The 12,107-nt window shown below is 38.3% G+C and overlaps 1 protein-coding gene across 3 annotated transcripts in view; it reads left to right on the forward strand.

Annotated features, from left to right (window-relative positions):
* Nucleotides 1-12,107, forward strand: part of ZNF451 (zinc finger protein 451) — a 43,729-nt gene that overhangs the window by 27,080 nt on the left and 4,542 nt on the right. For all 3 annotated transcript variants that reach the window (XM_068937438.1, XM_068937436.1, XM_009687036.2), the window contains exons 11-13: nt 173-307; nt 4,092-4,222; nt 5,372-5,558. In XM_068937438.1, coding sequence (XP_068793539.1) covers nt 173-307; nt 4,092-4,222; nt 5,372-5,558 — 453 coding nt within the window. The remainder of the gene's footprint in view (nt 1-172; nt 308-4,091; nt 4,223-5,371; nt 5,559-12,107) is intronic.

A 12,107-nucleotide genomic window follows, 5' to 3' on the forward strand; every position in this document is an offset into this window, starting at 1 on the left:
AAACAGTGCTGAAACAGTGCGATCACTAAATAGGTTTGTATTTTATTTTTATAACTTTTAGCTTATAGAACAGTTAAATATATGGATTTTTAAAAGCATATCTGAGTTGATGTGTATAGGTTGACCAGAAGGTCAGATAAACTTAAAATGCATCCTTTTTATCCCATTGAAGACAGTGAACTTCCTGATTTTGACTACCTGAGTACCATGACTCACATTGTGTTGGTGGATCTGGACAACTGGGGAAGCTTATTCACGCAGCTGCCAGCTAACCTGAATCAAGGGACATTTATCTGGGGCTTTCAAGGTAAAAAAAAAAAAAAAAAAAAAAAAAAAATGGTTGAAGGAAATAGGAGGAAACGATTGACAAGTTCACACAAATACTTGGGCAGAGATTCTTTGCATCTGAAAGAATATTGAACGGGAGCAAGCAGCCGATAGGACCTGTTAAGTCACAAAGTCATAGGCTGTGTGTAACAGAAGTGTTTTTGAACTTCTCAAATTCAGTCTCAAGCTCTTTTGCTCTTACTGTTTCTCTTAGAATATTGTTCCAAAATTGTTAAAACAGTTTAGGAGTCTTTATAGCTTCCCTGCTGAACTTACTTAGGCTATATCATGCTAGCTTTTTGTAGTTTTTAGGACATCTATAATATTTGGAGCTTATTTTTTTTCTAGCTAGTTTCCAACTCCCAGGTCCTTGTCATAATGTTCTTGTTTTTAGTCCCAAAAGTTATGATTTTACATTCTCGTACTTAAATTTGTTCCATTTCTGACTTGCCATTGAGGAAGCCCTTGGTCACGCTATATTATCAATAAGCGTGTCTCACATTAGGAAGATACTAGTAGCAGTACAAGGTGACTGATGGAATTCACCCTGTTAAGGTTTTCTAAGAAAACTTCTCAAGAAGCTCGCTAGTAGCATCCCATTAACCTGATATTTTCCATTATTTGACTGTTCCTAAGGCAGTCACTAGCGTGCCTCATACTTTTGCCACTGTTTTTCTCTGTGTCTGCCTTTAATTATGTAATGTAATTATTACACTGAATATGTAAGTAAAGCCCAAATGAAAAATAATTCCCAAAGATCTGTTGCCTTGAACATGCATCCTCTTACCAAACAGACCTGTAAGAATTGTCTGGCATGTTTTATCTTTAGCAAGCCCTATTGTGTCACACCTCCTTTTATTTAATTTACTTTATTACTTCTTCCTTCAAAACATGTACTGAAAGTTCACAAGTGGCTGAAGTCAGGAAGTCACGAAAGCCCTGTTGATGCCTGAATTACACTTTTGCTTTTCTTAGAAACGGGCATTCCATGAGCTGATGAGGGCGGTGCGGGAATTGTATGTGTGTTTATTAATGTGAGTTCTTAAAACAACTAGCCAGCTGTGCTGCAGGACCTGTGGTCTAATGTCTGGTTGTTCAGGAGTTTTGGGGTGGGATCCTCTGATCTCCTTAATTAAAGTTTATCTCTGCACTCCTTGACTTTTGACAGTCGTTCTGTGATTCCGTGTGAATATTGTGATTTAGGTTGGTTTTTGATTTTGTTTGCTTGTTTGTTTTTTAGTAATCAATTTGCTGAAGGTTGGCCGATTATTTCTACCATTATTATTCAAGCCAGCTGGTCCTGGAACAATCATTTTTCCTTTTTCTTGAGATAAAAATGCAACAATTATTAGGAATCTAACTTGAAGAAATGTCATGCCCTTTTCACATCTAAAGTCCAAAGCTACTCTGTCTGAGTTTTATAAAGAATTCTTTAGTAAAGAATTATTTTTCATAGTTATGTCAGACTTTGCCCACTTGAATTCAGACATTTGCTCTAAATCATACTTTGTTTGCCCTTCTGTTTCATTTAGCCAAAACCAATTTGTCATTATTTGACCCAAGGTTATTGCCTATGACAAGCTCTTCTGTTCCGTTACTACAAGCTTGATATGCCCTGTTTTGATTTAATAAGGGATTGATTAAACCAGGAATGTCTTCACTGTATTGTTGTCAGAAATGTTTGTTCTCTGCTTCAAGAAAGAGTAATAATCTGTAATGCAGTCTCAGAAACTTATGCTAGGAACCCAGAGGTACATCTGTACTACTTAAGACAATGTGCCCAGGAGCGTTCTTGAACACTCTGCTGGTGCGGAGCAGTCCGCATCAATGCTGCTACTGAACTTTCTTTCTTACCTTCCAAACAGGTTGCTGCATTTGCTGCTGGAGCATTTGAACAAAAAAAAAAAAACATACCCGAGAGGTAGTGGAGGTTAGAGTGGGCCATATTTATATCGGAGAACTTTTTAGAAGTTTGTTACTGTCAACCATGTTTTTACAGAGCCTGGGAACACCAAGTCTTCCAGGCACATCTGAACTTATGATTATAGGTGCCTTTCATAGTAATGGTTTTTGTAATGCATGCTATTCTTGTTTGTTTAGCCTGTGAGCATAGAATGACATCCCCATCTTTTTCATTTTTCTGTATTTCCAAAACAGCTTTAAAAAATTTTTTAATGATTCCTGTTGTGTTACTTCTGATATTCCTATTGTTAATGCAGCCCTAGTTTTGCTTCGAGTTTCTGTGTTGTGTTGCCCAGGCTCCATATTGCTTCTATTTTCAGTCATTCAGTTGTCCTTCACCCATTTATGACCAGAGTCTAGCTCCACTAGAATAAATACAGCTCTGTCATTGTTTTCAGCTGTTGTAGTCAAGCATTTATGTTGTACATTAAACAAAATTCATGTAACCAAACCGCACACTTGGCAATTGCAAATCTTTCCCAAATATTAGTGACTGAGGATGTCACAATAGATGAGAACAGCTTGAAAAGACTAATTTTCTCATGGACAGATACCTCTAAATCTTTTCTCTACAGCACGTTACTAAATCTTGGAACTTTCTGATCTTTTTGGATATCTTCTTTTAGTCATTAGAGTGGAAAGAAGAAAATGGGAGAATTCTATTGAAGATTGCTTGTGCTTCTACTTCTCTGTCAGGCTCAAGGGGAAAAAATGCATGTGGTCTTCCATGGCCTATTTATGTGAGAGTCTTATTTTTTGCTTGTCCTCACAGGAAGTGTAACCACTGGCAGCTTCTACTTTCCATTCAAGCCTTTATATCTTCTGGCAGACAGAGCACCGTTCTTTCCTGACCCCTTGCCCTTCCCCCCACCCCAGACCCACTACTTCTTAGCAATTGGGAATGTCATGACATTCTTATTCACTCCCCTCAAACTGTCCTACAGATTTGTTTTTTTTCTTTCATATTGTTCTAGTAGCTCTGCAGCTTCCTTTGTTTTTCCCCTCTTCTTGAGAGACTTGCTGCCCCTTTCCTTTCCCTTCCTACCTGTTTCAGCCTGTTTTGCTTTTTATCATGTACCAAGCCTATTACTCAGATCTCCTCTATTATCCAACTGTTTTCTCTGCCAGTAACTACATGTTTTATGAGTTATCCTCTTCATGTGTTTTGGGATACTGTTAAGAAAATCTCTGCGCCTTTTTTTTGGTTGTAGCCTCATCTTGCTTATCCTTCATTGCATCCAAGTCTATACTGGGACTCTAGTGTGTTTGTCTTCAGCTGTTTCTCCAGTTCTTGCATCTTCTCTTTTAAAGAGTTCTGACGTGTGATGTGTCAGAACATATATAGGTTTTGTTGGAAATTGTCTCTGGTGTTACATTAGCATGGGATTTCCTGTGTGCCACTTTGCCAGGGCTCCTCTGCTTCTGCACATTAATCATTAACTTTTTCTTGTCTTTGTGCTCAGATGAGTTGTGTTGAAAATGGAAAGGATGCGTACTTGTGTAAAAACATACATGTGATTTCTGGAAAATAACTTTTTCAAGATTAGAAGAAAAATTTGGACAAAAATGAGTGAAAGGCTTTCTGTATGAACACAGTAGATTAAATCAATGCAGCTAGTTTCTCCTTTTTGTTTTGTAATCTGAAGACAAGGGCTTTGGGGGTTTTGTGTATATGTTTCTTTCAGTTTTCACAGTGGTCAAAATAAATTTGTCTTTATAGCCAGACTTACCTTTGCTTTTGACTTCTTAGATTCTTAATTCATGGTGACATTACTGTGCATTTATTTTCTTTGACTGTATAGGAGGATACAGCAACTGGAAACCTCCAGTGCAGTGCAAAATTTATAATTATCTTAAGAAGATTGGGTGTTTCTTCCTTCATCCACGTTGTGGTACCAGAAGAGAAGCAGCAGACTTTGCACTCTGTGTTCATGTAAGTTAGTGCACACTTCATTTATTGTTGTGTTTCTGTAATCAGAAAAGGGTAGCAGATGATGTCAGCCATTGATGTTGAGTGCTATTTACAAGTGAGATTCTTAGATTCTCTACATGTGACTTCCACTGCAAAGAAAGATAAAACTGTCACTGAATAAGTGTTTTTCCCACTGTGAGGGGTCTTGTCATGCCTCTAAATAAACCTGAATATCCAGAGGTCACCTCCAACGTCAGCTATTCTGTGCTGCTGTGATCATGCGTTTCTCTTTGTCCACATGATTGAATTATGGATTGCATGACCATGCAACGCAGAATCAATTGCTAAATACATTAAATGTAGGTATAATCTTTGCTTTTCCCTCTGCTTTTCTTTTTTTTTCTTTAATACAACCATTAGCCTGACCTGGACATCAGTCTGTCTTCACGGCGATGTTAGGGAACAAGGAATGAAAAAAATATAGTTCTTGCCGTTTCTGTTTCAGAGAGTAACATAACTTTTGCCTCTCCCTTTAAGTGGCCCAAGTCTAGAGCCATCTTTAAGATGCATCTTTAAGATGACTTAACAAGTGCCGGTTTCAAGGACCCTGTTGGACTGATAGAGAGCAATGCCCCTGATCAATAGACCCAGGGATTTGGCTGCGCTGGGAGAGGCGGAGATGAATGTCAGAAATCTGGGATGTCGTCGGGACTTCAGTGAAGCGTTCTATCAGTAGTATCTATTAGATAAAACTACTTTAGGATCTAGTTATATGATGTAAACGTGTTTTGCAATGGTATTTATATGTTATCGTACACATTCTTTATGTCTCTTAAAGTGCTCTGCACAAATGACTTGTTTATTGCGGAAACATTTCTGAAATGCTGCTGTTCAGAAATTTATTCTATACTCAACCAGAATTGTTTCTGTATATCCATTGTCATATGCATAGAGTAAATGCAGTATCAAACTGTCCAAATAATACCTTTCTATAAGTGCTATAATATGAATCTGACCAGAAAAACTGAGGTAAATTGCTGTAGATGAAAGCTTTCCTATGAAGAGCTGCCTTAAAAAAATACAAAAACCAAAAAGAAAACAAAAAAACCTAGCCAAACCCCATAATACGAAAACATTGTAGCTGAACATCTCTCCTTTGTCTCCATACAGGCTGGTCGTCTGGATGAGCACCTGCCCAAGCAAATTCCTTTCACTGTACTTTCTGGAGACAAAAGCTTTCTAGAACTGGAAGCTCAATTTAAAATGACTCAGCGGTCAGCTCGCATCCTAAATCCTCATCACATCGAAGGAGACATGATGTGTGCCTTGCTAAACAGCATTTCAGATACCACAAAAGGTAGTAACTACACAAAACATAGTAACTAAACATTAAGCGCAGCCTTTCCAATAAACCAATAGTCTTTCCAATAAAAGAACGGAACACTCATGCTGACAAAACAGTCTAATGGTTATCCTTGTTTTTTCTTTAAAATACTCGTTTTTCAATTGTATATAGATCAGGAAATCAATTTGCCTGTGGCACATTTTGAAACAAAATTTAATTAAGCATTTATGTTCGACATACCAAAACTCTGTCCTCACTGTATCCTTTGCTATAGAGAGAAGACAGTTTGTGTTATTGCAGTCTGTAAATTCCTTCCTGGTTAAAGAAAGGCTCTTTAGAGCACTCTAGTATGCATGCTTGTTGACTTATCCTGAAATCTACTTTACTTGAGTTATTCTGGGTCTGAAACAAATGTGAGAATGTGGCACTTGAGAGAGACTCTGCTAGAGCCAGTGCTGTTTCAAAAAACATCTCTGTGTATTTTAACTCTGATTGTCCTCTTGGCCACTTCCAGTCACTTGATATTTGTTTTCACTGGCCCATGGCGCACATGTCCGTTTGGAGGAAGAATACCAATAAAAGCCTTCAGGTTCTCTGCAATGCTGTATTCTAAAATGATCACACTGTTTTTATACAGAATAGTGGAGGAGGTTGGATACAGAATAATCAAAGATATTTGAACCAGCTTATTTTCAAGGACCAAAGAATATTGAAAGCAGAGATGAGCTTAAATACTTTTTCAATATTTTAAAATATTTTAAATAGTTTTCCTGGAAAGAAATTTTAGGGGTATTTTTAAAATACCTGGAAAAATCCTGATACTTCTCTACAGACATACTGTTGCTACTCCGTGCTTCTGTTATGGCTTTGGGGGCTTGTAAATTGAGCACATGTTACAGAAAGTCATTTCTGAATTAGCCCTAAACTTTTTTTCAGGAAAAATACGCTACTAGTCTTGATGCAGGTTTATGAGAATGACAACATGCTGCTCTTCTATCAAGAAGATTATAGTGGAGAGCTAGCAAGGATTGGTAATTTGGCATCAATTGATTAAAAGAAAGACAGGGTAAAGAAATTGTTTCCTGAAAAAGTGATCTGTGGTGAGCTGGAATTGATTTGCATGATTTTGAAACAGACAAGGTCCTTAGTGTTTTCTGGCTGCGCCAGACGTTTGCTGGTCTCAATCTGCCATCTGAATTATGGAGCTGTGATTCCTGGCCAGAGGTAGCCACACCAGTAAAATTTCGTAATGGAGATAAAAGTTAATCATAGAACTGTTTTTTTTTTTTTTTTTTTTTTTTAACTAGCATAGCTCATTTTGCCAAAGGAGGAAGATTACTTTCCTCCACAGTTATCCATAAAGCTACATTTTGTATCCTTACATTCACACTACGGATGTTTCCTTATTAGAGTATGCTAAAATTCCTAGTTTGATAGAGCTGTTCTAATGTAATTATAGCTATAACTATATTGAAGTAGAAGGTTGCTTTTGTTTTGGGAGTTTTGAATAGTTTTATGAAAAATTGGTAGAAGGCCTGGGAGAGAACTGTAACTTCCAGGAAGTACAGTTAAGTCAATTTACATTAACAAAAAAGACTTTCTTTCTTGTATAGTTTGTTGTTAGGGGATATGACTTAACAAAATGAGATGGCAAGAAGATGAGAGTGACTGTTCTGCTGCTTTAGGAACTATAGTTCCCTGTTAAGTAGGTTTGCTAGTATAGCTTTATTCACCTGGGTATCCTGGCTAACAGATGAGTTTGATCTAACCATTATTTGTGTACAAGTTATACTCATATTTTATATTGGTCTTTCATTCAAAAGTTTCCTAATCTAACCCTTTTTTTCAACATCCTTTACTATGTTAATATTTAATTTGCTATTATGATGATGGGCACCCCAAAATTTAACTTCTGACTTGGTGGCTCTTTGATCGTTGTGCTTCTACTTAAATTATATGTGTGGTCGTGATCAAAAAAATACTTATTTTGGCAGAACAGTGCCAGAATCATGCATGTGTCCTTTGGCACTCAGGGATCCCAGGCAAGTTCGTAAAGAATAAAGTAGTGTTGAACCTTCTTGAGTTCCCTCTCCTGTCCATGTCAGCAGGATGGAACCCAGGTAGTAAGAAATACCTTTGTCTTCTGTTCCTGTATTAAAACAGGACCTTAAAAATTTCAGTTTTGGTACCAGGCCTGTGCACTCTGTGTAGTGGGAAGATGCCATTACAAAGGGTCAATAAAGATTTTTTTGAAAAGGCGTAGCCACCCCAGAATACACACTTAATTGCGTGGCTCACCAGCACCAGCAAGCATTTGCAAGTCTTAGTACAGCAAAATGAATACCAAAGGGCTGAGATGGAAAATGCGGCTATTAGCATAGGCTGGTAAAACCTGTTGTCCTATTACAGCGATGCAGCTGAGTATAAGGATGTCCAAGGTATGAACAAGATTTGCTTACTCTGTGACTGTCTCAAGCCTGCGGGCAATTGATTCTAGTGGGAGAAATAAGTGAGAAAGAGTTACCACAGAGTTGTGTTGAAAAATATAGGACAATTATTGGTGGTGGGAGAACTTCCAACACCTCCAACTTCCAAAATAAAGATGCCATTTCCCTAAATAATCTTCACAGAGCTATCAGTAGCTCCAGAGTAGCTGAGTTGCATCTGGACTGTGGCAATCTCTGATTGTTGCACCTTGTGAACCATTTTGCCATTTCAGCAGAACTTGCTGTTGGAACTGTGGTCCATGCAGTCATTTAAAAAAAAAAAAAAACTGGCATATATTGCATGAGTATATCAACTCTATATTATTTTAGCAGACCATTGGCTGTACTGGATGCATGAAATTCCTTTGAGGTATTAAAACGGTAGGCAAGACATTTATTCTTACTTGCTTTCTGTGCTGCTGAACCTAAGTTTTTAACTACAAAAAAATTTTTTTTTTCTTTTATGCTGTAGGCAGGGCACATGATTTCAACAGTGCTGAGGGCAAACCTGATGGTAGGTTAGGGGTCATCATGCCCATGCTGACACCAATATGAGTGCCTGAACTGCTGGATTGACAGAAGTGAATTTTGTGAGTTGAGGGCTTTAACTTAACTATGTTTTTCACAAAGTCATATTCAAATGAGATATTTAATTAGCCAAGCTCTTAGATAAAACGTATTTTTTTAATATACATATGAAAAAATTACCTAATTTTTCAGAATATTTCCTCCCCTTTCTTTAAGGGGCCAGGCTGCTTCATGAGACTGCATTAATTGCATGGTGATGTCCTATGTTGTCTGTCATATAGCCACTGCACCTCTTGCACTGACCCATAAGGTTCATTTCTGTCATGCTTGAGTAGAATTCTCAGCCTGTTTCTTCAATCTACTCCTATTACATACAGTGTTTTAAGTATCACTGAATTTATCTTCTATGACAGTTCATATTTGAAAGAACGGTATTCTAGTTCATTTTGACAAATGCACCCAAGTTTCCTGGCTCCCACTATCCTCGAGAGCTTTTGGTTTACATACAGACAACAGAAAAATTTAAGAAAAATTAATTTACAGAAGGAATTTAGAAGAATTGCTTACTTTCTCAGCAGCCAGGGTTTTTGTGGGTGTTGTGGTCCAGTATGGATAGCACACCTGACCCCAATCTCTGCTTTTCCAAACCTTCAGCTGACAACAGGCATCAGACTGCAAAGGGCTAAAGATAGCCTGCAGCTCCTGCTGTCCAAACAGACTGAGCATGAAGGGCATGAGCATCTGTAATGTAATGCACGCTAGCTGCACCCTGAAAGAACTACAATTACGCTAATAAGTTTCTACTGCTTTCTTTACACAGTTACTACAATAGCTGTAGCATGTTGCTACAGGGAGTGATAAGAAAGTCACCTCTCTGTGTTTAGCTGCAAGAGAAAGTTGTTATTAGCTTTGGTATGTCAGTGACATCTCCTCTGGGTATGTTTGAATATAGGTATATATGCCTCAGGGAGAAAGCAGTGTATTAAGGCATAAGATAATGAGTCTGCAGAAGAATTTTAGCCAAGTGGATGAACTGGGGAGACCTCATCAGCCAGATCATACAAAAACACCTGCAAGGTGTAACTTAACCTGCCTGTGAATTTTTAGAGAGGTGTCTAAAATGAAGGCTACATGATGGTCACTCAGACTTTCATTTTATTGACCACAGTTATCACAAAATGTCATGGGAGGAGGAGGAGAGCTTGAGATCTCTATTTTTAGTCATGCTACACTTGAATGAACAGGCGAATAAACATCCTCAGAGAGATGCATAGGATGAAGCTTTAGTTTGGGTGGAAGAAGAGAGGTCATGTGTATTTGTGAGCCTCAGCAGGGGATGGCTGCACTTGCATTTACAGATGAAGTTACGTAATGAAGAAACAGAGATCAGGGCAATAAGTAATGCAATAAAAATTTGGAGGATGCTCCAAGCACTTATTGAAAAAGGAATAAAGAAAAGGATTATTTAAGACAGAGAGGAATATTTTAAAGGTAATGTGATGACGTATACTGAACATAACTAAGAAATCAAGGAAGATAAGGATAGAGTTCTGATCCTAAGTTTTGGGCTAAGTGGTCACTGAATGAAGTAACTTTCACAGTATCTTTAAAGTAGGATACCTCTGAAAAACTTGAGACATCACTTGTTAAAGGAAGTGGGGCAGTAACTGGAGAGACAGTGAGCTGAGTGAAATGCTAATGTCACACACTGGGATGGGAGACAGACAGATGAGACTGGGAGCTACTGAAAAGGAGAAAGCATGTGGGTAAGGTAGGAGGCTGCAGGACCTGAAGAACAGCCTGGAAGTACCTTACTAAGTTCATCAGCAAGGGAGGAGGACTAAGACGGGGGAAGGGAAACTCAGCCTTTAGAGAGACAGAGGAAGCTGTAGACTTGGAAATTCTTAAGGGGATGGTAGTAACTAGGGAGGCTGCAAGAGCAGAGGGAAAGAAGTAGGCGGGGAATTAGGTTGTGCTAACGTGGATTGCTAATCTAAATTAAAGTTGTGGCACTTTGATGTCAGGACGGTGGGTGGCGCTTGCATTCTGTGCAAGTTTACCAGTCCCTTCTCCAAAATAGGTTTCTGAGACTCTTTAAATATCACTGTCATGTGTATCTCAGAGAAAAGTAGCATATTTGCTCCTATCTGTAAGGTTAAATCTTCCTGATCTTTGAGCTCTAGAATTTTCCTCACTGTTTTGTTTGCTATGTTTTTTGATTTTATTTCATTTTTTACCCCCAGCAGAAATTTGGCAGTATATTAGGACTATAGTGAGCAATGGTGCCTCTTTGAGAGAATAGGCTAAGTCAGAGCTTCTTAGCTGTTGCATATTTTATAGACTGTACTAGAGAAGAGGCCGTATCTTGACGTCTCCTGGCTGAGAAATTGGGCAATTACTCCTTCTCTGTCTGACTCCAGAAGAGTTGGGCGCTGCAGAGTTTGCTAAGCGTTTAAAACAAGAGAAACAGGACATGTCTGATTTCTGCAAGTCAAATATTCTCATTTACTCTTCCTCTTCAGAAGATGCCAGCAGTACTAGGAGTATATTTGCATGGGGTACATTCTTATTAGAATCCAAGATCTCCTTGAAAGCTGAGTTTGATCACAAGCTACAGGCACAGCACGAGCAATATTAGATGAAACACAATGACCTGTCTAATGAGGAATATCAGACTGGTGTCGCGTGGTTTTAAAATCTATCTCTTTGGTCAGTTGACCCTTCCTTCTCTTTGGCTGGCAAGTGAGTTCCATGCTATAGTTCTTGCTGTCTAGTGCCTAAAGGAAGTAAAATTTTTTTTTTTTTTTTTACTCCTTATTTGTTGAAATGTTTCTGCTTAGGTTGTTTGCTGACAGACCTACTCCTGGTTGTTAGTCTTACTCCTGATTGCCATAAAACCATATCAGAACATCATAACTTTTTCTGGCATGGAATCCTTACTGCTCTTGTTCCTGCCTTACCAGACACCTGGCATGACACCTTTAATCTTTGCTTTTTGTGTGTGTGTGTGTGTGTGTGTGTGTGTGTGTGTGTGTGTGGCAGAGGAGGGCATTATGACAAGCATTAGCAGCCTTTTGATTTTGGAAAAAGAAAGTCAATGCAGTCTGAGATACAAGCTTTTGCCCAAAAAAGTCCGGAATAAGATATGGATGTTTTCTGATCTCTTAGTAGATTAACTTTCACCAGCTCAAAGATTTCAAAAAATCCAGCATCTGCCTTCTTGGGAAGTGGAATACACATTAGTACAGTTAGGTAGAGAGGAGAAAAAGTCTTGCAAATAATAACTGTAGATCATTGTGTGCAAGGTGTAGCTAAAGAGACTTTTAACATGCTTTATATTTGACTCTGAGATGAACTTTTTCCCCTCAAACTAAGTAGAAGATCATCTTGTGTTTTCAAGTTTCCTGGTTTCTTCAAGCTCTTCTGATTGAATTTATCTTAGCCAGTGTCAACTTGTAGTTAATGTATTGTATGAATTGGTACGACTGGACAGCTACCACCAACTGAGTGTGAGCTGTGCTTTCATTGCTAGAGGCTTGCAAACTAT

Source organism: Struthio camelus, chromosome 3, assembly GCF_040807025.1.
Source record: "Struthio camelus isolate bStrCam1 chromosome 3, bStrCam1.hap1, whole genome shotgun sequence".
Taxonomy (NCBI): domain Eukaryota; kingdom Metazoa; phylum Chordata; class Aves; order Struthioniformes; family Struthionidae; genus Struthio; species Struthio camelus.